At 44.1% G+C, this 27,767-nt stretch overlaps 1 protein-coding gene across 18 annotated transcripts; it reads right to left on the bottom strand.

Annotated features, from left to right (window-relative positions):
- Positions 1 to 3: 3 nt before the first annotated feature.
- CCNL1 (cyclin L1) lies at positions 4 to 27,293 on the bottom strand. 18 transcript variants are annotated; one of them, XR_016232625.1, is made up of 15 exons: positions 26,929 to 27,293; positions 26,603 to 26,677; positions 26,004 to 26,113; positions 20,548 to 20,668; positions 19,151 to 19,215; positions 17,413 to 17,512; positions 17,202 to 17,306; positions 16,965 to 17,106; positions 16,761 to 16,872; positions 16,564 to 16,662; positions 14,081 to 14,302; positions 13,816 to 13,910; positions 12,067 to 12,179; positions 8,593 to 8,678; positions 4 to 2,742 (listed from the first exon to the last, which is right to left on the bottom strand). XR_016232625.1 is itself a non-coding variant. In XM_051840255.3 (11 exons), the coding sequence occupies exons 1-11, from the start codon at positions 27,238 to 27,240 to the stop codon at positions 15,578 to 15,580; spliced, it is 1,590 nt and encodes a 529-aa protein (XP_051696215.1). In that variant the 5' UTR covers positions 27,241 to 27,293; the 3' UTR covers positions 15,138 to 15,577. The 18 variants fall into 18 exon arrangements, 4 of the variants coding, with proteins under 4 accessions (XP_051696215.1, XP_089187160.1, XP_089187162.1 ...); XR_007917121.3 differs by lacking the exon at positions 13,816 to 13,910; XR_016232621.1 differs by lacking the exons at positions 4 to 2,742; positions 13,816 to 13,910 and adding an exon at positions 5,944 to 6,167.
- Between the last annotated feature and the right edge of the window lie 474 nt (positions 27,294 to 27,767).

Here is a 27,767-nt window from a genome sequence, read left to right as displayed (position 1 = left end):
CACTTTTTTTTTTTTTTTTCAAATTTATTTGTTTGATAGAGTTACAGAGATGCAGAATCAGAGAGAGAGACAGAGAGACAGAGTTCTTCCATCTGCTGGTTCACTCCTCAAATGGCCACAACGGCTGGAGTTGGGTAGTTCTGAAGCCAGGACCTGGGCCATCTTCTACTGCTTTCCCAGGCCATAGCAGGGATCTGGATCGAAAGTGGAGCAGCTGGAGCTCGAATCAGCGCCCATATGGGATGCCGGCACTGCAGGTGGTGTCTTTAGCCGCTACCCGCAGTGCTGGCCCCAGAAACTCCCATTTCATAAACATCCCTTGTATCGATCACACACATCATCTCGTTAACCATCGCAAAGACCTCGTGAGCTCAGGATTATTTGCCTTGTTTTACACAAACACATGGAATAAATGAGGTTCAGAGGTTTAAGAGTCTTGCCCAAGATCCCAAAGCTCATTAGCAGAGAACACATTCAGGGCACGCTGAGAGCTCCAGCATATGTTACACCCACGAAACTAGAGCTTGCCTGGCCAGGGACACTTCTGGACGCTTCTCTGCTTTGGGGCGGAAGAAGTCCCCAGCGCCATCTTGGGTGCGTGCCTGTGGTCTTCCATCACCTGAGTGATCCGATCGCTGAGTCACAGAGCTTTGCCTGCGCCCAGAACTGCCCCTTGTGTACCCCGCCCTCCACTGCACACAAAGGCCAAGTCATGACTGCGTCAGTCCCGCTGGCCTCGGGCGGCCGCCACGCACATCTGGGCAGCTGTGCAGAGAAGGGCTTAGAGCCAGGGTGACCTGGGTTTCAATTCCACCTCGGCTACATTTGCACAGAAAACCACCCAGCTTCTAGGATGGTGATGGGGGCGTGGCGAGGTGGAGCAGAGGTTAGAGTCCGGCTCACCTGGTCTTTGCCTGCTAGGGCCGTTGCTGGTACCTGGCAACCCTGAGTCCGGGAGCCCCCACGGGACCCAGGCGCCTCCTCAAATTCCCTCCCACACACAGCTCTGTGACTTCCTGAAGGCTCTGGCCTGCAGCCAGGGAAGCACTGTGAAATCAGAAGAATCCAGTGAGCCTGTGTGGGCACCAGGCTGCTGTTCTCTCCTCTCTGACATATCATTGCTAATAACCTAGCATGTCCTCATATAGTGCTCACAATAGCCCAATTCCCAGTTGGCCCGTGCAGAGGACACATCACGAGTGAGCAGCCAAGTGGACGTGGAAGTCCAGTGGCGGTTCCCAGTGCCCTGCGTCCAACCTCCACACCCTGCTGGTCACTGGACTAATGAGGCGTCCCCCCAGGCATGAGACGGGACGGCACCCCCAAGGCTGCAGCAGAGAGCACGGACTAGGCTCTCGTGCTTGCTTTCCTGGCCTTTTCTGTGAGTGAGGAGACAGGAACAGCCTTCCTCTGTCCGCACAGGAAGTGCTCCGTCAGTATCTGAGGAATCAGCAGCAGGAGGGTAGGTGTGGTGAGCTCAGCAGCAGGAGGTGCAGGGAGTGCTAGACCAGGAAGGGGTGTGCCTAGGAGGCAGACGGTCAGCGCACCAAAGCTGTGGGCAAGTTCTGGTTCTCCCGGGTCCTGTTCTGCATGCTAAGGTGCCGCTCTGCTGCTCGGGAGGCATGAGTCCATATCGAGGCTTTAGCTCCTACGTACCCCTTGCGTCACAATGAAAGGCTAACCCGGGGAAGATGCCCACGGAGCATGTGTCACTAGACAAAGCACAGAGGAGTGGCCAGCACCGGGAAGGAGAGGCGGCACGCCCCTGATGACCCTCCGGCGCTGTGCCTCAGGGGTGTGTGTGTTGTGGTGCCTCAGGGGTGGATGCTGGGGTGGGCAAGAGGTGGTGTTGCTAAGATAGTCCAGGCCCACACCCATGCCCCGTGGCTGCCCCACCCGTGCCCTGGTCTGAGTCAGGCACCAGCAAATGGAAAGCGTTTCTTAGAAGCGGGAGGAGGCCTCCGTAGGGCCAGCCCTAGCACGGGTCTGATGGAAAGCCTCCAAGCCATCCTGGCACAGTTCAGCCACAATGCAGCCTCACCAGCACAGGCTGCAAGGGGAAGGGTTATTGAGGGGCATTCATTTCTATTATCAAGATCGCATGGGCCGAGGCCAGGGGCACCCAGGCCAAAACAAGCAGACCTTGCCCGGGCACCATCCCCAGGCTCTGGTCTCACTGTTCTCTCCCAGTGTGCCCCAGCTCAACTGATGCGCCTTGACTGCGATGGTCAGTGCGACCCAAATAATTACCGCCACACACCCCACTCCCACTTTAACCGGTTCTGTTTATGGCCGTCGCCTTGCTTCCAACGCAGAGTGAAACAGGATGGGTTTTTGTTTTTGTTTTCCTCCCACAGGGTGGAGTCACTGAGTCCCATCTGCTGGGGAGTTGGTTGTTTAAACACCCCGCCCAGTGCTGCAGTTTGCTCTGCTCTTCCTAAGAGCAGTCCCAGTCCAGACTGCAGGCCCTTGTTCGAGTCCACTGTGACCAGCTGAATGGGCCGCAATTTGCAAGAGCTAGTTAAGGTCCTGCTTCCATCACCAGCGTCTCCCACGGCCTCCTGAAATGGCAACACGGTTCTTTGGCCTGTCCACACGTTCATCATCAGTGAATATTTAGGAAGTGCTCCCACCACAGTTGCTTGCCAGTTCTGAAGCCAGATAAGAGATTTTATTTTTTATTCTGTTGCACAGGGGGTTTAGTCAGTAAACTGAGTTTAACTTCTGAAAGCCTTCCTTTTCCTGGAAAAAAAAAAAGTCATTTTGGTTTTCCACATGAAAGAGTAAAGCTTTGGCCAATGCACAGGATTCCTTCAATGATCCTCTTGGTTTCCAGACAGCACTTGTTCTCTGAAACCCCCGAATTACGTTATTTCTTGTGCTAAAAACACTTAAACGTCAGTTGAACACTGGTTGAACTGGTGACTTGTGGCCACTTGTGAATCCAACAGATGGTTTCGTTTTGTCTGGCCCATGCTCTCGCCTTGCATCCACTCCACCCCAAAAGCAAATCATGCAGAGACAGTATTGCTAGAATGACTCACCGAGGGAGTCCGGCCCTCACCAGGGTTCAGCCTCGGTCTCGCACTTACCGCTCATGGTGAAGGGAGCGTGGGGGACAGCCTGCCACCTCCCCAGCTTGCACCCTGATGGGAACAGGAGCTGCTGAGCTCCCGAGTGCGAGTGCGTGGTGGGAACAGCCTGTCAGGTCCTGAATGGCCCCAGGGTTCTTGGGCACTAAACGCCATGTTATGTCCTTTCCAATGTGAAAATGCTCTGGGTTGTGCACTTGGCATTTGATTCTTGGTTGAGACACGGTGAACCCGACTGCCCCAACAAAGTCACTCCCTGGGAGTCAGATGCGAGGAAAAGGACATTAAGCACTTCAGGCCTCTGGGGAAAGTGTTCACATCATCAGGAGCTTCCAGGGGGCTGGCTGGCCTTGATCTCAATGTTCTCAGTGCCTGACACACTGTAAATACCCCATAAATATCTGTGAACCCACTTCAGTTCATCTCGGCCACCAACAGTCATTCACTGCGCATTAACTGTTTTGGCTCCCTGGTAAAGACTCAGGATATAAACAGTTGACAGGGACAGTCTGGGCTCTGGAGTTTAGTTGCAGAAATAGGCCAGGCACAAGACACCACACCGGCCAGCACCCAGAGGTGCTTAATTCCTCAGGGGACAACACAGGCTGCGGGAGGACTCCCTCCACCAAGGTCTTGTTGGGGGTGGGGGGTGTCAGCTTTTCTGATTGCTGGGAATTAGGCTGCACTTTAAGGAAGTGAGAATAACAAATGTATCGAGTACCCCCCCCATTCTGTTCCAGGGTCTCTCTACATATGTTACAGCTTCTCACCACACTGGGGAGGAGCCCAGCCTTCTTCACACACACAGGCAGAGACTGAGCCTCTGAGGAGTTGAGCAGTTCTCAGCGTGGTCAGAGTAGGAGGGCCAGACAGCCTAACTCCAAAACCCACGCCCCGTCCTCCACCGCTCGCTAGGAGCAGCAGTCTCCAACCTGGTCAGGGACCTTGAGACTTAACTGGAAGCAGTCTCCAAAACAATCAGTTCTACTTCCAGGAAGCAAAGGCCAAGCAGGGCAAAGCAGATGCCCTCCGGCTCTCCAAGCACAGCCCTGAATAGGGAGGGGATGGAGCCCCAAGGGTACTGGGATTGATCTCAAGACCTGGCTAGCTTGCAACCACCAAGAGCAGACAAGGCTAAGGCGTGGGTGTCTGCAGGCCAACTAGGCAAGTTCCCAGGAGCCCCCACGTGGAGCTCTGAAAGACCTGATGACTCCCATCCTGTTGTGTGGATACTTTATCACAACCTATTTCTCCCACCACTGGCTTTCGAAAGATGTAAAACGAGTTAGTAATTGTGAAACAGAATGGCATCTGGTGTGTAGTGCTTATACAAATAGGGCTGTTGCTATCTTTATTCTTCTGCCAGCAGAATTTAGCAAAGGCATGCACCTTTAGAGTTCTTATCAAGGGTTCAAGTCTGAGTCAAGGGCCTAAATGAGGCTTAATTGGGCATATATAAAACTGCTGGCATTCCTTTGTAAACACAAGTTCTTATTGTGTTCAGAATAAGGCTTGGGGATCAGCTTTCTGAAAGGAAACTTGGAGAGAGATCACATGTAACCAAACAGTGGCCTCTAGTGGCAGAAGTGCTTATTGCTGGCTTATATTGCAAACTACAGAAAGAGCAGATCGCCAGAGCAGGGAACTGATCTTGCATGGAGATTTGTCGTGGAGGGGAAAAACAGTTGTCTGGAAACTGCAGCCAAGAGAAGCCCTATGCATTGGCAGTGTAGTCACTGAATCTAAAAGTCACTTCATGCTCTCTGAAGCCAGTGCTGATGCTCCCAAAGAGCTGGCTAAACACACCTAGAGGAAGCACAAATGGTGTGAATGTTTTAGAAAGTCACAACAGGGAAAGAAGTCTTTAAAATGTTCATCTTGGGGCCAGCGTTGTGATGCAGCAGGTTAAGCCGCTGCCTGCAATGCAGGAATTCCATATCGGAGCACTGGTTCAAGTCCCTGTTGCTCCGCTTCCAATCCAGCTTCCTGCTAATGCATCTAGAAAGGCAGTGAATGACGGTCCTTTGTGCTTGGGCCCCTGCACCCATGTGGGAGACATGGAAGAAGCTCCTGGCTTCTGGCTTTGGCCTTGGCCAGCCCTGGCCACTGCGGCCACCTGGTGGAGTAAAGCAGTGAATGGAAGATTATCTCTCTCTCTCTGACTCTCCTCCTGTCTCTGTAACTCTTTCAAACAAAAAATAAGTCTTTAAAAAAAGAATTCATCTTTAAGGACACAGGCATTATCTTAAAGGGATTCCCATTGGCCACATCTGGGGCAATTTGAGCACTAAAATAATAATAGTAATGGATTATAACTCAATAGAATGAGTGCAAACTGGTCAACAAATTTTTATTTTATTTTATTTTATTTTTTTGGACAGGCAGAGTGGACAGTGAGAGAGAGAGAGACAGAGAGAAAGGTCTTCCTTTTCCGTTGGTTCATCCTCCAATGGCCGCTGCAGCTGGCGTGTTGTGGTTGGCACACTGCGCTGATCGGAAGGCAGGAGCCAGGTGCTTCCTCCTGGTCTCCCATGGGGTGCAGGGCCCAAGCACTTGGGCCATCCTCCACTGCCTTCCTGGGCCACAGCAGAGAGCTGGCCTGGAAGAGGGGCAACCGGGACAGAATCCGGCGCCCTGACCGGGACTAGAACCCGGTGTGCTGGCACTGCAGGTGGAAGATTAGCCTATAGAGCCACGGCGCCAGCCTTGGTCAACAAATTAATAAATGACAGAGAAGACAAAAAGCTCTTTCTTACGGTGAGATTCCAATGGATACAGGTAGAATAAATACTGAATTTCAAAATAATTCAGGCAAAGACCATCAAAGTATACTAAAATTAGTAGGCAGAAGTAGTATTTTAAAAACATATTTATATGATCTTAAAGTACCTCCCACTTAAGATTCCTGTAATTCACAAAGGGCAAAATCGTAGCATTTTAGTAGAGTGTTCCAGCAGACAGCCCCTTAGGCAGACAGCACCTTTAACCACAGATTAAAAGTTAACACTCAGTAAAGGGAACAAATCGACATCAGGTGCCTCCTAATTTGATGCGCTGAGGACACAACCTCACTTCCTGCAAAAAACACAAAACTGAATCCAATTACAAGAAAATCCTGGATAAACCAAAATTAAGGGACATTCTATAAAACCACTCGTTTACATTCAATGCACACCCTGGGAGGCAACGGTGATGGCTTCAGTAGTTGGGTCTGTGCCAGCCATGTGGGAGACTTGGGTTGAGTTCTTAGCTCCTCGCTTCAGCCTAGCCCAGCCCTGGCCACTGTAGGCATTTGAGGAATAAACCAGCAGATGTGAGCTTTTCTCTTCATCTGCCTCTCAAACACTGCAGTGCAGCAGATTAAGTCATCTTGTACCAAAGTGCCGGCCACTCTGCTTCTGACCCAATTTGCTGTTGTTGTGCCTGGGAAGCCACTGCATGACGGCTCAAGTACTTGGGTCTCTGCCACCACGTGGGATGCCTGGATGGAGTTCCAGGCTCCTGGCTTCAGTCTAGCCCAGCCCTGTCTGTCGTGGGCATTTGGGGAGTGACCCAGTGGATAGGAGATCCATCCCTGTTTCTCCCTCCCTCCATCACGCTACCTTTCAAATAAATAAAAACAAGGGAGGGAGGAAAGAAAGATTATATTATAAAAATGTAGGGTTGGGGCCGGCGCTGTGGTGCAGTAGGTTAATCCTCCGCCTGCAGCGCCAGCATCCCATATGGGTGCCAGTTCTAGTCCCAGCTGCTCTACTTCCAATCCAGCTCTCTGCTGTGGCCTGGGAAAGCAGTAGAAGATGGCCCAAGTCCTTTGGCCCCTGAGCCCATGTGGGAGACCTAGAAGAAGCTCCCAGCTCCTGGCTTCAGATCAGCACAGCTCCGGCCATTGCAGCCATTTGGGGAGTGAACCAGTGGAAGGAGGACCTTTCTGTCTCTCCCTCTCACTGTCTGTAACTCTACCTCTCAAATAAATAAATAAAATCCTTAAAAATAAATAAATAGGGTAATATCCTCGTTTTCAGGGAATAGATACTGAAGCATTCACAGGTATATGGGCATCATGACTGCAACCTACCCTAAAACATCAGGGAAGATATTACACACAGAGTGAGTGACGAACCACATGTGGTAAACCGTTAATATTGGTGAAGGATATACATGAATTCTTTGACAGTTTTTGCAACTTGTTTATAAGTCTTAAATTGTTTCAAAATAAGTTTCTAAAGATGTTTTCCTTGGTTTCTTTGAATATTTCCTTACATCACTACAGTGGGTTGAACAGTATCCCCCCCAAATCCATGTCCTCCTGCAATCTCAGAATGAGACCTTATTTGGAAATTTGGTCTTTGCAGATTTCATTAAGGAGAGAATTAAGGGTAGGCCCTGGTATCATTCTAACAGAAGACATACACAGAGAAATAGGCTGAGTGAAGAAAGGGCAGCTCTACAAGTCAGACCGGAATGCCGGGAACTACCCAGAGCTAGAAAGCAGCAGGAAGGATCTTCCTCCGAGGCTTCAGGCAGCGCATGGCCCTGCTATAAACCACTGAGTGTGTTGCAGTTTGTTGCAGCACCTGGGAAACAACACAGCACACCCCAGCATACAATAATGGCTCTCTGTCCCACAAGACACCCAAGTCTCGCATCCACAAGCATCTGTGGAGGCTAACAATGATAGTCATATTTATTGAACACTGACTACAAGCCTAATGTTAGTTAGCTGCATGAAATGCATTACTTCCACTCTCATTACACCTGAATCCAGTGGGATTTACTACTAACTCTTCACAGATACAAAAATCAAAGCTTAAGTGAGTAAGTCTCACACATAGTCACACAGCAATACGTACAGAAGCTACGCAGTGAACTGAGGAAGTTGGACTCCTACAGTCTACACTGTCTCTGCTTCAGTATTGGTCCTGATGATTCCCCACACAGGCTCCACTGCTCCGAGATGCACAGGCCTAGTGCCTCCCAGAGCATGCTGCAGGCTGCCCTAGACTGACACCAGGGCACTTGGCTTTGTATTACATAGCTTCTTCCTCCTTGTCCTTTTTTTTTTAAAATCCTTTTCATCCTAGCCCAACTCATGTTTCCAGTCTTTTTTTTTTTTTTTTTTTAAGATTTATTTATTTGAAAGGCAGAGTTACAGAGAGGTAGAGACCGGGGAAGGGGTGGGGGGTGCCTTCCATCCGCTGGTTCACTCCCCAGATGGCTGCAACAGCTGGAGCTGCACTGATCCGAAACCAGGAGCCAGGAGCTTCTTCCGGGTCTCCCACACGGGTGCAGGGGCCCAAGGACTTTGGCCATCTTCTACTGCTTTCTCAGGCCATAGCAGAAAGCTGATCAGCAGTGGAGCAACCAGGACTCGAACCGGCCACCCTGACAGGATGTCGGCACTGCAGGCTGGGGTTTTAACCTGCTGCACCACAGCGCCAGCCCCTCCAGTCTTCTAAGAAAACTTTCCAGGGCCCTCCAGGCCACAGGGAGAGACACTCACCAAGGGAGAGATGTTCCATCCTCTTGTGAACCTTAGACTTGTGATGTGCCTTGTGCTCTGGACAAAGATCTCATGTATTATTTGCTCTATGGAAATACAATAAATCAGTTTGTGAAATTTTTCTCTAAGTGCTCCAGCAATGTAAGAGTTGCTCAAGTAAAAAATTCTAGTTTGGGGGCTGGCACTGTGCTGTGGTGGGTAAAGCTGCCTCCTGCAATACTGGCATCCCATATGGGAGCTAGTTTGAGTCCCGGCTGCTCCACTTCCCATCTAGCTCTCTTCTAATGCTTCTGGGAAAGCAGTGGAAGACGGTCCAAGTGCTTGGGCCCCTGTACCCACACGGGATACCCAGTTCTTGGCTTTGGTCTGGCTCAGCCCCGGCCATTGTGGCCATTTGGGGAATGATTCAGCGGATATAATAAGACCTCTCTTTTTTGTCTCTCTCTCCCGGTAACTCTGCATTTCAGATAAGATAAACCTTTTAAAAATTTGGAAAGGTTCAAACACACTGGAGAGGTGCTGGACACAGGAATCGATCTGATTTTCAGTTGACTCAGCAGCCTGTACAGTGACACGGTCACAGGTCTTGAGACTTTTGCCAAGATCAGGAAATGAAAGGAGCAGGATTCCAGGCAGGCTCCACACCAACACCTGGCTGCAGCGACTGCAGGCAGCAGGGTGACCGGTCATCCAGCACAGGGGCACGGACACCTTTCTCAGAGGGTCACCTGGCGCCTGTCCACCACTGCTGCCTTGAGGGACTGTGGGTCTCTGTAAACAGCAGCTTCAAGTCTAGGCTTTTAATGTGACTTTAAAAATGTCAGCTACAGAATGAATTTAAGTTGTATTAAGTTACAAAAAAAAAAAAAAAATTAGCCAGTGAAAAGAAACATGATACATGTAAACCATGCAGAGGCCTGGATTTGACCCAAGGCCCACGGGTCTGCTTCCCTGGGCTCTAGACCATGAGCTCTCGGAACCCATTCTTACTTTTGTAAAATGAATAAATTCATTTATGGAAGGAACACATATCAGATTTTGAAACAGGAAAGCACAAGTAACAGTGATGGCTTAGAAGTATCAGGGCATGGCAGGATATGGCATTCATTCATCCCTCAGGTAGTGTTCAATGCACACTCCAATGTGGGTCTGATACTTCAAGATTAGGTGAGGGGCATACGGTAAGGAGGAAGCCCCATCCCTGCCTCTGTCTTAGTAAAACAGCTTGTTGGTGGGTAAGCCTTAGGAAAAAGCCAGTGTGGGCCGACGGGTGTGACAGGGGAGTCTAGAGGAGCTTATTTTAGACAGGGTGGTGAAAGCCCCCACTGGAGGCAGGACTTCGGAGTGGGGGCCTATTACATGAAACCTGGGAGAAGAGCATTCTAAGCAGGGAGGCCTGCGAGTGCAAAGGCTCAGAGACAAATGTGCATGAGTGAGAAGAGAAAACGTGGAACCGATGGGAGTGACTGAAGTGCTGTGTTTTATGCAAAGTTAAATGGGAAACCATTGGAGGCATTATGTATTATAGCCTTATGTATTATATAGGTGGTGACATTCTAAATAGATCATTTTAGCTACTTTGAAGAACAGATTGTGGCAAAGGAGTCTAGAAAGAAATGCCTGGCCCAGCACTGTGGCGCAGTAGGCTAAGCCTCTGCCTGCAGTGCTGGCATCCCATATGTGCGCCAGTTCATGTCCTGGCTGCTCCTCTTCCCATCCCATCCAGCTCTCTGTTTATGGCCTGGGAAAGCAGTAGAAGATGGCCCAACTGCTTGGGCCCCTGCACCCATGTGGGAGACCCGAAGAAGCTCCTGGCTCCTGGCTTCAGCTCAGCCCAACTATTGTGGCCATTTGGGAGTGAAAGCAGCTGCTGGAAGACCTCTCTCTCTAGTGAATAAATCTTTAAAAGAAGAAAAGAAAGAAAGAAAAAGAAAGGGGGGAGGGGTAGGGAGGAAGAAATGCCACTACCCATACTAGAAAGGTGACAGTGGATCTAAGGGGATTTCAGTAGGTGTACAAGTAGGCAGGGTAGGAATTTCCTGTGTACTTAGCACTGGGTTGGAATTATACTACACATAGGTGAGAAAAGCAGACAGTCCAAAGGGACACTGAGAACCCAAGATCTCAAGCAGTATTTTCATTTTTTAATTGTGAAAGCCTTGTATTGTACAAAATCAGATCTCAATCAACTAGCATCTTGAAACAAATTTTTTCCAAAAAAACAATTATTTTAGAGGCACAGAGATACAAAGTATTCATCTGCCGGTTCCCTCCCCAGATGTCCTCAACAGCTGAAGCTGGGACAAAAGCTGGGAGCTGGGAACACAATCGAGGTCTTCTGAGTCGGTGGCAGGACCCCAATTATTTGAACCATCACTGCTGTGCTGCCTCCCAGGGTCTGAATTAGCAGGAAGCTGGAATCAGCAAGAGCCAAGGTTTGAACCAGGCACTCTGATATGGGGACACAGGGCTACCCAGTTTTTTTTTGTTTTTTTTTGTTTTGTTTTGTTTTTTGACAGGCAGAGTGGAGAGAGAGAGACAGAGAGAAAGGTCTTCTTTTGCCGTTGGTTCACCCTCCAATGGCCGCCGCGGCCAGCGCAGCACAACGCGCTGATCCGATGGCAGGAGCCAGGTACTTATCCTGGTCTCCCATGGGATGCAGGGCCCAAGGACTTGGGCCATCCTCCACTGCACTCCCGGGCCACAGCAGAGAGCTGGCCTGGAAGAGGGGCAACCGGGACAGAATCCAGCACCCCAACCGGGACTAGAACCCCGTGTGCCAGCGCCGCAAGGCAGAGGATTAGCCTAGTGAGCAGCGGCACCGGCGGGGCTACCAAGTCTTAACCACTAGACTATGTAAACACCTGCCCCATGGCATCTCTTGAATTATGTTCCTAAGAAATGGAAAGTTCAAACTTCTCTGAGTAGTTAGGTGCTTCTAATATGAACTCTTTTTGGGTGGCAAACAGTTAAAAATAGAAATCCCTCCCACATGTTCCATACACAACCTACAAAATGCCATTTTAAGGGCCGGTTTGTAGCAAGAGGTTAAATACCTTGCCAAGTCACATAATGATCTGAATGCAGAGCTGACATAGAAGCCCATGTTCTTTCCATTTCCCTGATGGACAAAGTTCAAATGTTTAATGTCAAGATGTGGCTTCCAGATATAAGGGGCTCAATGTGCACACATGAATACTGCTCCCAATTTTCACATGGAGTAGTGGTTTTCCTAATTAAATCCCATGTACATTCTCCATCTCTCCAGCTAAACTAAGCCCCTCACTATTCCTACACTTCAAGTTTCATTTTTTAAAAACTGGCCTTAACAATATCACACGGGGCCAGTGTTTGGCACAGCAGGCATGACGCCCACATCTTGTGGACTGCCTGGGTTCTAGTCCTACCTTCTGTTTCCACTTCCTGCTTCCTGCTATGCACACCTTGGGAAGCAGCAGCTGATAGCTTAAGTACCTGAGTCTCCGCCATCCATGTGGGAAACCAGGACCGAGTTCCAGGTTCCTGGGCTTCACCTGTCAGTTGCAGGCATTTGGGGAGTGAGCCAGCAGATGGAAGATCTCGTCTGCCTTTCAAATGAAATGAAAAAACTTTTTTTCAATTTAAAAATCCTTTATAATTAATCTATTACAACTCATGCTGAGTAAGGATATGGCTCTTAGGACAAATGAATATTGTGAAATTTTCTCATTTTTGCAAACTTTCATGAGAACTAAATTTCTAATAAAGACTTCTGATGCAAACTGTGGTGTTAATAACTGATGGCAATGGTGATAATATTTAAAGCTATTAAAGCACAGCTTAGAACTTATTAGGGACTGGTGTTATGGCATGCAGCTCCGTGCTAGTGCCTGGGAAAGCAGGAGATGGCTCAAGTGCTTGAGGCCCTTGCACCTATGCGGGAGACCCAGAGGGCAGTTCTAAGGCCCCTAGCTTCCACCTGGCCATACCTTGGCCATTGCAGATATCTGGGGAGTGAACCAGCTGATGGAAGATTTGTCTCTAACTTTGTCTTTTAGATAAATTTTTCTAAAAATCATGTTCTGCAACATTAATGGACTTGTATTAAAAATCAGAATTGGGGCAGGTGTTTGGTACAGGGATTAAGTTGCTGCTTGGTATGCCTGCATCCCTTATTAGATTCACTGAGTTGGAGTCACAGCTATGCTTCCAATCCAGCCTCCTGCTACTACTGTGCACCCTGGGAGGCACAATGTGATGTTTTGAGTACTTGAGCCCCTGCTACCCACATAGGAAATGAGACTGAGTTCCAGGCTCCTGGTCTTGGCCTGACCCAGGCCCAGGTGTTGCAGACATTTGGGGAGTAAACAAGCAAATGGGATCTCTTTGCCTTTCAAATTTTTTTTAGATCATTAGAACAACTTATTTGCATTTACAAGATTCATGACAGTAGAGGAAAAAGATGAGACATGGAAAACATAGGAAACAACGCTGCTGAGATACCAGCACCAATAATTCAGAATTGGGAATACTATAAAATACAAGTGAAGACAGCAATCCAGTACCAGTCTAGAATGATACTCAGCTTCAATTTCCAGATTTCTGAATTGCAGACACCACTCTCCTCAAAAAAAAGGCTAAGCCATCAAAGCTGAATCTGATCAAGTCTCAAGACCTACCAACTTACAGGAAATAGAAAATGTCCAGACAGCATAGGGTTACAGTGAACAGACCTAGAATGTGGAAACTCCTTAGGACATGAGCAGTTTCTCCAAATAAATTCCAAGTAAAAAAGATGACATCTGTGGTTAAAGCCAGTGCAATGCATATGCACCTTGTTTGAAGCCAATTGTAAAAATGATCAGAAATAGAAAGGGCAATCTGGATGTTAAGATGGTATTTAATACTTATGAAAGTTTTATATTTTAGACTGAGATAAAGATGAAATGTGTGACTCAATGATGAATTTGTTGGGTATACACAAAGCTCACTGCCCATGGAGCTGAGACAGGTACTCTACTTCCGTGTTTGAAATTTCCTACATTAGCTGAAAACTCATAATATATATATATATATTCAAAATACAATCTCTATTTTATGCTTCTAGAAGTAGAACAGTGTAAGTTTAACCTTAGGCTGCTCTGAAGTTAAAGTCAGGAACACAATGAACAATTAGTAAACACATCCTTATCTCATGTGCAAAGCCCACTTGGAAAAACAATTGCATTCCACATGCAGGTGTACCCTCTGCCAACTCCTCTTCACAATCTTCAATCACAATGCTCCTACTTCCAAGCAAGGATTCTTAATTACCATGGACTTTGCTGACACTTGCCTTCCTTCAGTAAGAGAGAAATGTTTCATATTGAGGCAGCTAAAGTTCTCACAGCTCAGCAACATGAAGTATAGAGCACTCTTAATGAACTGTTCTTTCAAGTTCGCCTGAGTTGCTAACACATGCTACGTCATGTTAGTTTTCATAGAAATATAACTGATTTAAGTAACATACCAGACTTTTACATCCAAATGAATCGTTTGCTTCAGAGTGGTCGCCTTGTGAAGCTATCCTACCAGCACCACTGCCTGCCAGTGAGGAACACATCTGGAAGTCATCTTTGGCATCCTCTTCCGAAGCTGTAACTTTTTTTAAACATCCTTAGTGGCAGTAAACCTCCTTGTGTGTGTGTATTTGAATTTTTTGGAAACAGCAGCAAATCATGTAGAGCCAAGTCTAGTGGACAAGGTAAGTAATGAGAGTGGGTAAAGAAAATTTAATTCTTTTAATTCTAAAAATATTTTTTTTAACTTTGAAGATCTCAACTCACTTCTAATATATTGGGAAAATCCTTTCAATGTAACTTGAAAAATACAATGTAATTCAGACAGTTCAATAAAAAGTAGAATTAAAAGTACTCTGAAATTCATGCATAAGAAATCTTTTAAGAGGTTCATACAAAATGTATATTATGGAGAAAAACTACATAGATTTTGAAACTTCTTGCAACAATCCTTTAATTCTGAAGTACCCTTGTCTTCACTGGATACCAGTTTTTTCATTTCCTTGATACCACTTGGGATAGCCACATCCCATACTGGAGTGCCAGTTCAAGTCCTGGCTACTTCACTTCTGATACAATTCTCTGCTAATGCACCTGGGAAAGCAGTGGATGACAGCCCAAGTACTTGGGAGACGTGGATGTACTTCTAGGCTCCTGGCTTCAGCCTGGCCTAGGGTCATTTTGATAATCTGGGGAGTCAATCAGCAGATGGAAGATCTGTCTCTTCCTGTCACAGTGCATAAATCTGTTCAGGACACTTCCCTTTGGAAACAGTACTTCAGTGTTGTAGCATTTAACATTATATTGCTGGGCCACTGCCATTTGCTTCATCCATAAACACAGTGAAGACTTACAAATAGCTCACAATACAGATAAAAATCACATTTTTAATCATCTCAAACTACATCTAATGGAGTACAGAAAAGTTCATCAGAAAATCAGGACAGCCAATTTTACTATTAAACTTTTGCTTTTTAATAATTTATTTAAATAAGATATTTGAAGCAGTTTAGAAAAACAAGATTTGTATTTTATTTCCTTGTAAAAATCTTTACACATGCAGACAAACCAGTGTTAAGAAAGTATTCACCATCATTTAAACAAATAACCACTTAAATAGAACAGTGTCTGCAATTTTATCTGTATAAAAATAAGATACATTTTTACAGAATTCACGCTCCAGTTCTTGTAGCAATAAACAATACACAACTATAATAAAGTACAATTGAACCTGACCATGGTTTTCAATTTAGATACTGCTAGGGCATTTTAATGTGCAAAAAAATTTAACATAGTTCTTTCCAAAAGAAATGTCCTCAGTGTTTCTAGAGACCTAGAGAGTTTTAAAAAAATCAAATCCTAATTGGTTTGCTTTTAATGATGAGTCCATACATCACGCTGTAGATAGCCAAAGCCAGGAACTGATGCAGGCTCAAAGGAAGCAAAAGTCAACGCCTGTGCCTGCCATGTCCTGAGCGACTGCTACCATGGTGCTTGCCTTTATGAGATCTCTCAAAGGAGCGAGACCTTTCCCGCCTGTCCCTATGATGTCCCCTTTCATGCCTGTGTTTCTTGGCAGCATCTGAGTGATCCCGAGACTTGCTCTGAGATCGAGAACGAGATTTTTTCCTTTTGTGACCATGTCTATTTGAACTTTTTAAATCATCTCTGGTATGCTTGGCCTTAAGGTGAGGAGAACCATGATTATGATGTCTTCGAGGGCTTTCACTGTGACTGCGGGACCTGCTTCTTGATCTCGAGCTGTATGTTCCAGATCGACTCCGCCTATTATTGTAACTTAGATAATAAAAATTGGAGGTTTAGATTCAGTCTCTATGGGCAACATATTATATTGATGGCTGCTTCTAAAAGATTCTAAACAAAACTACCAACTCCATTAGTTACAAGCCAAAATGGTAATTTTTCTAAACCTCCCCACCCCTCACTTCTCCCACCCAAGCCTAAAATAGAGAATCTTAAACAAATGTATCCAATGTCTATATTCCAAGGAGGGAAATAATAATTGCAAAGAACTAGTCTTTTTACTGATTCTCACATGCTCAAAAGAACCCCTGAAGAGGAAGAGCCACAGGACCTAGCGACGTAATTACAAAAGCTAACTACTGATTCTTCAGCTATGGTTAACTTGATTATTGGTTACTTATAAGAAACTTCCTATCTGAAACGGAACAGAAAGGCAATGTTTTTACAATATAAACAAGGTAATTCCATAGCATTTTGTGGGCAGCCCTTATTTCTTCAACAAACATGAGAAATTAAAATGCCATTAAGGTAAAATACCATAAAACAGAAAGTACACATCACCCTACCCCCCTCGGCCTCACAAGATCATTTCAAATCCAATTCTAGACTAAGAGATCGCTGATGCAACCTGCTTTTAAGAACTGCTTTTCCTAAGAAAACATTGACTTACTGTCTTCGTGGAGTGTGCGATCTAGACCGTGATCGTGTTCTTGACCTTGATCGACTTGCACTTCTGCTATTTCTACTTCTTTTGCTGTCTTTTCTTACCCTTCAAAAAAAATAAATAAATATTTCAGTTATATTCTTCAGTGTTACAAAGTATGCACAAGATTCTTCAGGCTAGTTTTCTAATCTACATACACTCACCCATTGTAAGGGCTTTTGGAAGCCTGTTGTCTATCCTCAGGTTCTTTTTTGACTGTCTTCACATTAACAGAAATTGGTGACTTTTCTTCAGCTTTTATTTCTCTTGGGGATGCTTAAAAGACAACGAGAGTGACATGTTTACTTCTATACATAAATGCTAAAACTTTCATTGTCCCCAATTCATTAAGTCCCAATGTATCTTACATGGTTTAGAAGCTGGAGAAAATCCACCAAGGGTTGAAAGGGCTGGAGTTCCATCAGGGTTTAATCCTTTTGCTTTCAGTTTGGCTTCTTGTAAAGCTACTTTTCTTTTTTCAACTTCTTTTTCCAACAATTCATAGTTTGGCTGTTGGAGGACAATGAATTATTATTTCTCCTCTGCAGTAATTTAGATTCTTGGCACCAAGGCTATCAGCACAAACTTGAGCAAACAGAAATTACCTTTTTTCTGGTATAAAGCCGAAGCGTTTCTATGCAAATTTCTTGGATCTCCTCTTCCGTAGTACCAAAAAGAAGAAACCAATGGGGACGAGTTGGCAGTGGAATCTAAACCACAAAAATAGAATGCTTTGAGTTTTCCCTGGTTTTTATTGGAACCACTGATAATACCTGTGATTTGTCCTATAGAACTAAATAGGCTATCTACACTTACCTGAAGTGCTCTAGCTGCAAGGTAGATGCATGCACATGCTATAGTCTCTGGTTGAAATCGAACAAAAACATTGGTTCGAAGACTGTCATTCATATAATTCCTGAAAGATATGTCAACTATAAGCTTTTTATGTAAACAAATACATTCTTCCAAACCTTACATAAAATTGGAGACTCAATCTACTTTATTCTTTTTTCTTCTCTTGTATTCACATCCTCATTCTAGCATAACAATAAACTTTAAAAGAAAAATCAAAATAAGAATTTAACACTAGGATCGTTCAAATTTTCCTAAATATGAGCAAAACTTTCATATAATTCCATATAACTTTCCAAATAGAACTTACCCCTGAAGTTTTTTTTAAAACATGTAATTCTGTAAAAAGCAATGTTCTGAAAGTCAATTCCAACATGACTAGTTTCATAAATGATAAACCACTCCAACAGTTCTTCAAGCCATTAATTAGTGACCATCTCTCCTTTATCCACAATGAAAAGCAGTGTCAATCAAGTTCTTTCAAAAACTCAAAATACTGTGACAGGGGTACAGAGGCATTTTCAATAGTAAGCACCCACCAAATTATATTAAAGAAAACTAAGCTACATAAGAGAATCTAGGTAGGGAAGCGAAGAGCAATATATAATGGCCTTGTTTACAAACCTTATTTGACTAAGTAAAAGCAACAGACTATTTATTAGTGAACCCTCCCCACAATAACCCCAAATTAAAGAAATTTTACAAATCGCTGAAAAGCTTAAACTATAATTAAATGGATTACTTAAAAATCCTTACACCCATAGAAATTGCTAAAATCTGTTTTAGAGAATACATATTGAAAATGTCATGCATTTTATAAAAGCAGTGAAACTTTACTAATATTAACTTAGTCCAAAAGCATGGCTGCCATAAAAAAGGCTATCTTGATGGAAAAATCTAGAACATTGTCCTACACACATCAACAGTTCTATGAAATAGTAGTTGTGGCTAAGCCACAAACTCCTTGTTGGATCTGGAGTTTAAGCAATTCTAAAGTCTATTAAAAATGAAGTACGTTTTAATTCTAATATTATCAGCTATAAATTAACCCAATATAGGAACTGGTGCTCATTCTAAGTTGCAGGTTGTAGCCTCCTTTGGTAGAATTCACACTATACACACTATAAATATAAGTTTAGTCAAACTTCTAATAAAAAAAACCATGTAATTCATAATGGCTGGACAACAAATCTATCAAAAATGAACTACTCATTTTGATAGTTACAGGTATACATTAAATACATAGGCATGTTGAATAGTTACTTCTAGAAGCAAATATACAAATCCTTTTGACACCCCGACAGAACTAGAAGATGCTGCCAGATGGATATGGACCACTTCAGTGAATCTCGGATGAGAGCTTGCACTGGATTGGCTGGAGAGCAGGGCAGCCAATCAGGCCATCCTGAGGTCATGGGCTGAAGTGCAGAGGGCAGAGTTCTATGACTTACCATCATGGACTACCCTTTAATTAAAGAGTAGAAAAAAGAACAAAGTTAAATTGAGTTCTCCATTAAAAATAATTAGTCAAGCCAAGAAAACAGGAAGCAGAAATAAGCATTATTTACCTTTTAGTTAAAAAATAAAAAAACAAAAAGCCCCAAAACAAACTATCTCATTATTTTGGAAAGGGAAAATGAAACTTACTTTATTTCTGCTTCTGTTTTCCTGGCTAGGAAAGAAATGTAAAAAAGCAACTTACCAGGCAGTTTGAACCAGGGTTTGGTTACGTTCACATTCTAAGACTTGTAAATACATAACAATGATCTGAAGAACAAGGGAAAAAAAACTCAATTTAGCATATTAGTTTTTTTTTCCAGAGTACAGAATTCAATCAATAAGTCACAGGAAATGTTAGATTCAAGTTCTGTCTATAAACTGCATTGTTATAAACACAGACTAGCCTAAAGTGTACCTGAGATTAAATATGGGTTAATATACTAGTTACTAGATTTTATAAAAACTATGCTTAGACCTATGTCCCAATTATACTGGGAAAAAAACTGGTTAGTCAACTCAATTAAAAATATTTTATCAAGAGCACCTTACTATATATGATAAGCACTGTGCCCATTACTTCATCTAATTTCCCAAGGTCCACCTTACCATGTTCCAAAACCACGAATTCTGCTTTGGAAAAGTGACACAGTGGCTACGATACTGTGTAATGCTGTTATGAGTATTACACTAATCAAACACCAGTATTCTCCCAGTGAAGCTCAACACAATATGATGAGTAAAAACTACATGTGAAGAGCTTTGCCTCACTTTATATTAGGTGTTTCTATACCTGTATTACCATCATTATTCCCATTTTCATTTAGAAAAACAAAAACTAAGGGACACCTGCTAAGGTTACATAGCTAAAGACAGAGCCAAGCTTCTATGCCGAAGTCCTGACCCCAGCACCCGTTCACAACCACTGTGCAACTACTTTCATAGGTAAGAAAGAGACGCTAAGAAAAAACCTACAAACTTTCAATAATGTTAACAATGAGTAGCCACCAGGCTCCAAACATTTCACTGTGTGACAAGCAGTGTGCTGGGTTCTTCTGTAGCAAGACTTTTTATTCCTCAGGTATTGTACCGTCCATTTTCTAGATGGAAAAACTGAGACTTAACCATAGAAGAAATTATCAGGGCTGGTACTGTGGCTTAGCCGTTAAAGCAGCCACCTGTAGTGCCAACAGTCCATATAGGCACCGGGTTGCGTCCTGGCTGCTCTACTTCCAATACAGCTCTCTGCTCTGGCCTGGGAAAGCAGTAGAAGATGGCCCAAGTGCTTGCGTCCCCCTGTACCCATGTGGGAGACCCAGAAGAAGCTCTTGGCTTCAGTTCGGCCCAGCTCTGACTACTGAGGCTCTCTGTAACTCTGCCTTTCAAATAAATAAAATCCTTAAAAAAAATTATCTATGGTTATATAATTAAAGTGAAGATTTCAACCTGTATCTTTTTTGGCTCCCAGTTTACTGACAAATCTCAATATCCAAAAGAAGGCTTTTTAAAACCAGTAACACTCCGATAAAGACTCGCTTACATTTTTTTTTTTAAAGAAAAGCTAATACTTACGAAATGTAATTTCTGTACTCTACAACTCACCTTATGGGGATGCTTGACATGAACACAAAATCCCAACTCCTTTAGCACCCTCCTCTCTGCCTTGATAACTTGATTTTTGGTGTTAATGTAGTTCTGATCAAGGATCAGGGGGCTTGGAGTCCTATAGTTTGTAAGAAATAAAATCAAAACTGTTTTGCACATCCAAAAAGATTTATTTGTGGCATCTCCATTTTCCCTTCCAACCAACTATTGGCAACAGAAACCAGCTTTTTAAACTCCTGCAAACAAGTTAAAGCATTAATCTTGTGCTGTCCAAGTTATGCTAATCAAATACATACATCTAGGCTACCTCCTCGAAGAAACTAACTCAACTGTCATAAAAAAAGCTCACTCAAATGCTCTTAGGTTTATTAACTTTTTGACTTTAGGAATATATATATTTATCTATTTACTAATAGTAAGATGTACTATTATCACAAACCTCTTAGGTCTCCAGAGACTTTCCACTGACAAAAAGTGCTTCTGACAAGACTTAACACTAGAGAAAGTTCTAAGACTATAATGCACTCGTTCTATAAAATTACCCACTTCATAGCTAACATTAAAATTAAAGAAACTAGTGGGTAGCTAGTTCAGTTTCCCCAAGGGAGAAATCTGTTTAAACAAACTGTTCTAAGAACCTACCACTGTTTCAAGAAAATAAACTGAAAACTATAAGATTCACCTTAATCACCCAAAAATATAAATGTGAAGTCAGATTCAGAACCGGGTGTCACCTATGTGACCCAGGCCTAAGGGTAGTCAGAGCTGCAGACACTAGGCAATGTTTTAGTATGCAATGCAAGAGAAGAGAAGTAGAGGGAACCAGAAGGACACATTCAAGGTCTCCATCAGATGACTGAATTTCATGTTCAGGTTTCTACGATACCTAGGACTGCCTGTATGTGAGGGTTCAATGTTTTGAAAACAGTACTTGGAAATGATGCCAACCTGAAGCGTTTTGTTTTTGATGTCTGGTTGGCGGGACCTACCATACACTCTTAAGTCTTATAATTCAAAGTGGTTTCTTCCTAAGCTTTCAATCAGTCAAGTTTTAAGGAACTGGCCTTTCTCACTTTCTTCAGAAAGAAGTTTATGACATTTACCCATGTCCTCTGATACATTCTTAAAGCCACCCAACAAAAACTTCATTTCTATTACGACACTGATTATATGGCAAGTACATGGGAGAATAAATATTTTGCCCCATACTCAATTCATTCTCAGTCCAAAGCCTTAAGAGTTTTCACTCTGGGTGGAACACACCATCTATTTTAAAGATAGTCATTCTGAAATATTCAATCAAATGTACATGAGCTCCAGAAAAACCACATAAACTCGAAGGTGAGACAATAATCTGAAATGTGCAACAATACCCTTGGGGTAACACAGTATCAGTAAAAAGGGAGCCATCACGTATTTTCCTTGTTTTCTTCCATTTAAAGTCATAATGAAAACTGGAATGCTCACTAAACTAATTCTAATGATTCTGTATGTTTACCAAATTACACCCCCACAGAAGCTAGCTGAGCTGACAAAGCAGCAAAATAGCTATTACTTAAATTAACATGTTGAAAAATTGAGTTTTACTCAGTTCAATCCTGTACAGTTACAAAATGTGTTGAGGCTACAAACTGGGAAAATGGGCTGCCTTTTAGCATTAAAGACAATGAACCCATTTTATCAGCACTGTATGCTACACTTGCTCTTTGGGGAAAAAAAAACTTCAAATTTAACATTTTATACATGCATACGCATATGTGCATATATAAACATATTACAAGGCATCTAAGGTTTATAATTTTTAAGGTTTAACCACTGTCGCAGGATGTTTGGAAAAGTCAAATCCACCTTAGACTCTGATGACAGGTTGGTTGTTTGATGGGTCTCCAACTGGTATTTAGAGATAAAACAGCTCTGGTGTTATAGCTACACCCCACTAAACTCTTAATCCCCTACAATCCAGACAGTAAAATGCACCGTTAAAATCCCTATGAAAATAATTTTATGAAAGTGAAGTTGTCTCATCTTCCACCCCTGATGTTTTTTTCTTACTAAGAAAATCCTTGGCAATAAAATCCACTTGCAATTAATGATCTAATCACTTTAGAATGTTTACATGACTAGGAAAACTATCTGGTCCAAAAGAAACCCTAAACACCAAGTAATTCTAAAATAAATTATTTTGGACCTATTCTGCCATAATCTTTTTTGCATCAAAATAACGATACAAAATCCACACATCCAACTTCTTGCTTAGTCCTGCTATTAATTGCAGTTTTCAAAGTTAACTTTATAGATGCAGAACTTGACACCTCATTTTCTTCAGAATCACTTAACACACAAATCAAGGAACTCTTAAGGAACATGTAACTTACAACTGCCTCTTGGAGATCAGTTATTTTGTATCAGAAGTGGAAAAATGTAGCACAGATCAGTAGGAAGCAAAGGTTCAGAAAAAGAACAAGTGACTTCTTTATATGTACAAAGTATCAATTAGTACTTTCTGTGGCAACACTCAGATCAAACTAAAATAAGCCTTGCAAAATTTAATTTCCTTCACAAACTTCCCTTGCCAATAAAGTTTGTGGACAAAGGTATTCTAAAACCTAAAAAAAAAAAAAAAAAAAAAAAAAAAAAAAAAGCTTCATCTATTCAGAAAAACTGAAAAACCCATTATTGAACTTAAAGACCCTCCCCTCAGTTTCTAATCTAAATTTTCTGATTAATTTTCAAGTTTTATGAGATCTACAGTACCTAGAAAAATTATCACCTGATCTCTTAAGAATAGCTTTTTTTTTCTTTAACATGATTAACTGAAAGACAACTCAACAGAACCATAAGGTTAGGAGGTCCAAACATGGTTAGTCTCATGTAAAGGTAGTTATCAAGACTATACTGAAATGACATGTCTAGTTTAAGGAAGCAAACTGCTACTTCATACATGGAAATTCGTGAAGCCCAGCTACTTCACAGTAGGGACACCCTTTCTTTAGGTATCTAAATAAACAGAAGGCCCTCTAGAGAGTCGCAGACAAAACTGCAGAAGTTCATCGACTAAATGGTATCACTTAAGACTCCTCCAACTTCTACCATTACAGATACAGTGAAAATAGCACAGCACAAATATTCAATGACAGTGATTAAACCAGCCTTTAAAAGCATTAAATTATCTCTTTGAAACTACTGGAAAAACCCTACTAATGAGAAACATGCTACATTATCAAAAGCAAATTATTTTAAAATAGCATCCTTTCCTTTAAATTCAGCCATTAACTCTGAACTTATAATCAAAGCACAAAAAACTGAAAGGGGAGGAGGTTCTTTTTTAAAGCTCCCCTGTGATTCTGTAGCTAGGACTGAAAACCAGTCACCTAAAGGTTACATGAATGACATTTCTTCTGTTATTGTCAAGGTCACAGTATAAAGTTGCACATAAACTAGATTAAATCACAACAAATTGATAGGCTTTACCTCAAGTGTGATAGTGACAGTACTTTCTAATGACATTAATCTGTGCAAAAATTAAAAAAATCACTAAGCTACAGTTCTAATAACTTGGACAGCAAAGACAAAAGCTTATAACAAGAAACAGGAGTTTTTCTAAATGGTTCACCAGTGGCCAACCTGTTAGTCCCCGATTCCAGTGACCTATTCTCAGAGCACTGGCTTCTCCTTGGGGATTTTCGATACTTCACTCACTGTTGCCATGACGACAGCTTCATCTCTATGTACCACTCCACATCACCCAGGCTTTGGTAAATGTAGCTGGTCGCTGTATAGTCGGTTGCAAGGGAAAAAAGAGTTGAAGTTAATAACATATACAAGTTACGTGTCTGAGTAAACTTGTAATATGCATAGAAACACTTTTACATCCTGTTTTTTTTTTTTTAAAAAAGGCTTCCATGCAATTAACTCCTTTAAATTTCATGCTATAATCAGACTTCTAAGATTGAAACAAAATCAATTTCTCAGTAATGACCAAAAAACCCAGTTACATCAGACACAACAGTCAATCAGGTGGGGATTACTTTAATTCCAGGGTTTTTACGGTTAAGAAGATCTACTCTGACATCAAGAAACTCACAAGAAAATTTCTAAGTAGACCATCATATGCGATTGCCTACTAGTTGGCTCAATGGTTCAAAGAATACTACCAGAAAACTATTCCCTTAAGCAAACAACCCTTTGACTAAAGAGGAGGTGTGAATTAGTTTCATTGTTTTTAACACACTAAGGAAATCAGCCAGTATCTAAACACAAATTTAAGCTCAGAATATACTTAACCACAAGTTGAAATCTTCCATTATTTAGGGATTCCTCACCAAGGAACTAAAAACTTATTTCCAGACAGGGTAAATAAGATGGAGGAGAAAAGGAAAGTGTAAAAAAACTAAGTATCTGGACATAAGTGCTTCAGACTTCTTGGCTACACTAAATTTAAAGTTACTTTTGTATTTGCTTGTTGTCTCAACTTTCATTACTGCCTATCAGATTCAGCCAATAAACACTACTTGTACAGGATGCTGATTTGGCACTAACCAACATCCAACTCCCAAAACAACTTACAAGCTCAAACTCAATCCAAGCTTGTCTACCATCACAATTCCTTAAAACGTGAACACAAAACTAACTACACCAAATATACCCTTCTACAGCATAATTTAGAAGTCCTCCATCAATCCAGGAAATTCTGCAACAAAACTCTCTGGGAGCGCTTCACATGAACACGCAGGTTCTCATAAACTTATCACACTGTCACAACACCTAGATACTACTTCAGACTCTAACTTCTTTCAAGAACAAATAAGGCCTTATCTAAATGCAACCCAATCTAAAGCCAATCACTTTTCTAACCCACTCACTGAGACTGTATCTGACCAAAACAAAATACCTGTTTAATCCCTTTGACTTCAAACTTCAAACTTTATCATCCTGCAGTCCTTTCAGATCCGGTATTATGCGATTTATCGTAGTTCAATGTTGAGAAGTACTCTAACAAAAGCCAACCTCAATTGATAAAGAATTAACTGGAACTTCGAGTAGAAAAACAACCTACACAGAACTTTGCCACAGTATTTACTTGAACTACAGGGTTTAAAACTTCCAGCCTTCGGTCTTCCAGAGGTGGTGGTTGGGGGGGGAATAACTTACAGAATACACTCACACTTGAGCCAAACGTATTCCCTTTCTTGTTTAATCTTAAATCACGGGACTGGCTTCACAGCACTGTTAGGATTGTCCACAAATGAATCTGCCTCTACAAACTTTAGATGGCTGGTTAATTGTTTTCCAAATTAAGTATCAGTATTCCTATGTGAACTTTGACACCTAAATTAAAGTCAGTTTTCATTTGTGTCTGTATTGACTTGAGAAAGAAAGGTGTTTTTGACTTGATGATTGGTGCACAGTAAAGCAGTATCAGGAGATACTATGTTCAATAATGCCAATCTTACCTTTTTCCTCTTAACTGCCGTAGATGGTGGAATACATTAATCACATCTCTTATCCGTCTAGGTGCTTCTTCGATTTTGGATGCAAGATTAATACAAGCCATGGCAACAATCTGAAAATAAACCATGCAAGGCCAAAAACAATGGTCAGACTACCCAACTGTTCACCGATGTTAGGTCAAGAGCCCCTCCTCAACATCGAACTTATAAGGAAGCAATCTCAGAACCCAGCCGGGGCCTTTGGCCGCTCGGGATTTACAACTGAAACGCCCAGGCCCCACACATGCTTCCCAGCTACACTAGTAACTACACTCCCTTCACTGCGCCAGTCCTTTCAGTTCTGGATCCAGAAGCTCCGTCCCTGGAGTTTTACATTTGGCTGAAAATCGCAATTTGTGTCGGGAGGACACGTGGGCTCAGGATCCATTTTCTAGTTTCTGAAACACACTGGGCAAGGTTCCCACTTCCCGGAGAGTGCGAACTCGGTACAAAGGCCTCCGCTAACCACTCCCTTTCTGGAAAAGCTGGCTGCCACCGCTAGCCCCCCCCCTCCCCATTTCCGGGTGAAGAAATCCCTCTGTGCCCGCCTCCGAGCTGCTCACCTCGAAACTGTGCTTGACAAAAGACTTGGAGTAGAAAAAACGATGAAACAACACCTGCCCCGTTGCCATCGCCACCTGCAGACGAGAGGAGAGAACGGAAGCGCAGGGGTCAGGCGGGCCCGCACCAGGCGCCGCCGCCATTTTGTGCCGCGCTCGCCTCCCCTCCCCCCCCCCGCCGCCCGGAGCCCGCCGCCCGGTCCTCCCGCCGCCCCCGCGCCCGCCGGGGCCCAGGTCGCAGGGCCCGAGGGAGCCGTCGCCGCCCGGCCGGGGCCCAGCGGCCGTGGCACGCGGTGGGGCGGCGAGACGCGGCCGGCCGGCCCACTGACCTGCGGCAGCCGGAGGAGAATGCCGGCGGCCTGGATGAGCTCGCAGCCCAGGATGCGCAAGTCCGTCTCGCTGGGCAGGTCGAGCCCGTCCTGCATGGACGGGGTGGGAGAAAGCCTCTCCTCCGGAATCAGCGAGTGGTCGATGGTGAGCGAAACTTCCGAGTACAGGCGGTCGCCGATCAGGATCCCTCCCGTGGTGGTCGTCGTCGTGGTCGTCGTCCCGGAGCTGGAGCCGCCCGCGCTCGGGACGGCCGAAGAGGCGGCGGCAGCGGCGGCGGCAGCGGTCGAGGTCGGGTGAGGCCCGGACGCCATAGTCTCAGCGAGCTGCACGCACGCCCAACGCAGCCGGAACCCGAAGCGAGACTAACCAGCGTCCTCGGCGCGACGGATATCCCCGTGACCGCCGGGTCGGGGCCGCTTCGCGCAGCGTGCGCTTCCGCCCTGACGTCACCACGCGCGGCCGGCGCCCGCCAACTAGTCCCTCCAGGCCGCGCCCGCGCCTGCGCCTGCGCCTGCGCCGCGGCGGGCAAGCCCGCGGGGTGGTGCGGGCGGCGTCCCCGGGCTCTGATGTGATGCAGTTAGCCGCGGGAACGCGGAGGCGGGCTCGCGAGATGTCTACCTCCGAGTGGATGGGCAGCGTGGACGGTGGTCCCCGCGCTGCTGGAGCGATGAGCGATGAGTCCGGGACGTGCGAGCCCCGCTCTGTCCTCGCGCTCGTGATCCCTCGCGTAGGCGCGGCGCCGTGGGGCGAGTACAGCGCGGGCGTCGGGCCGAGCGTGGCGGACGCTGGCGGGTGGGGTGTAGGCTGTGGGACGAACTTGTAATTAACAGGGGCTCCC

This window comes from Oryctolagus cuniculus, chromosome 4 (genome assembly GCF_051225735.1).
Source record: "Oryctolagus cuniculus isolate XC-2025 breed Fujian yellow rabbit chromosome 4, ASM5122573v1, whole genome shotgun sequence".
Classification (NCBI taxonomy): Eukaryota; Metazoa; Chordata; class Mammalia; order Lagomorpha; family Leporidae; genus Oryctolagus; species Oryctolagus cuniculus.
This window is presented reverse-complemented; position numbering and strand designations above follow the sequence as displayed.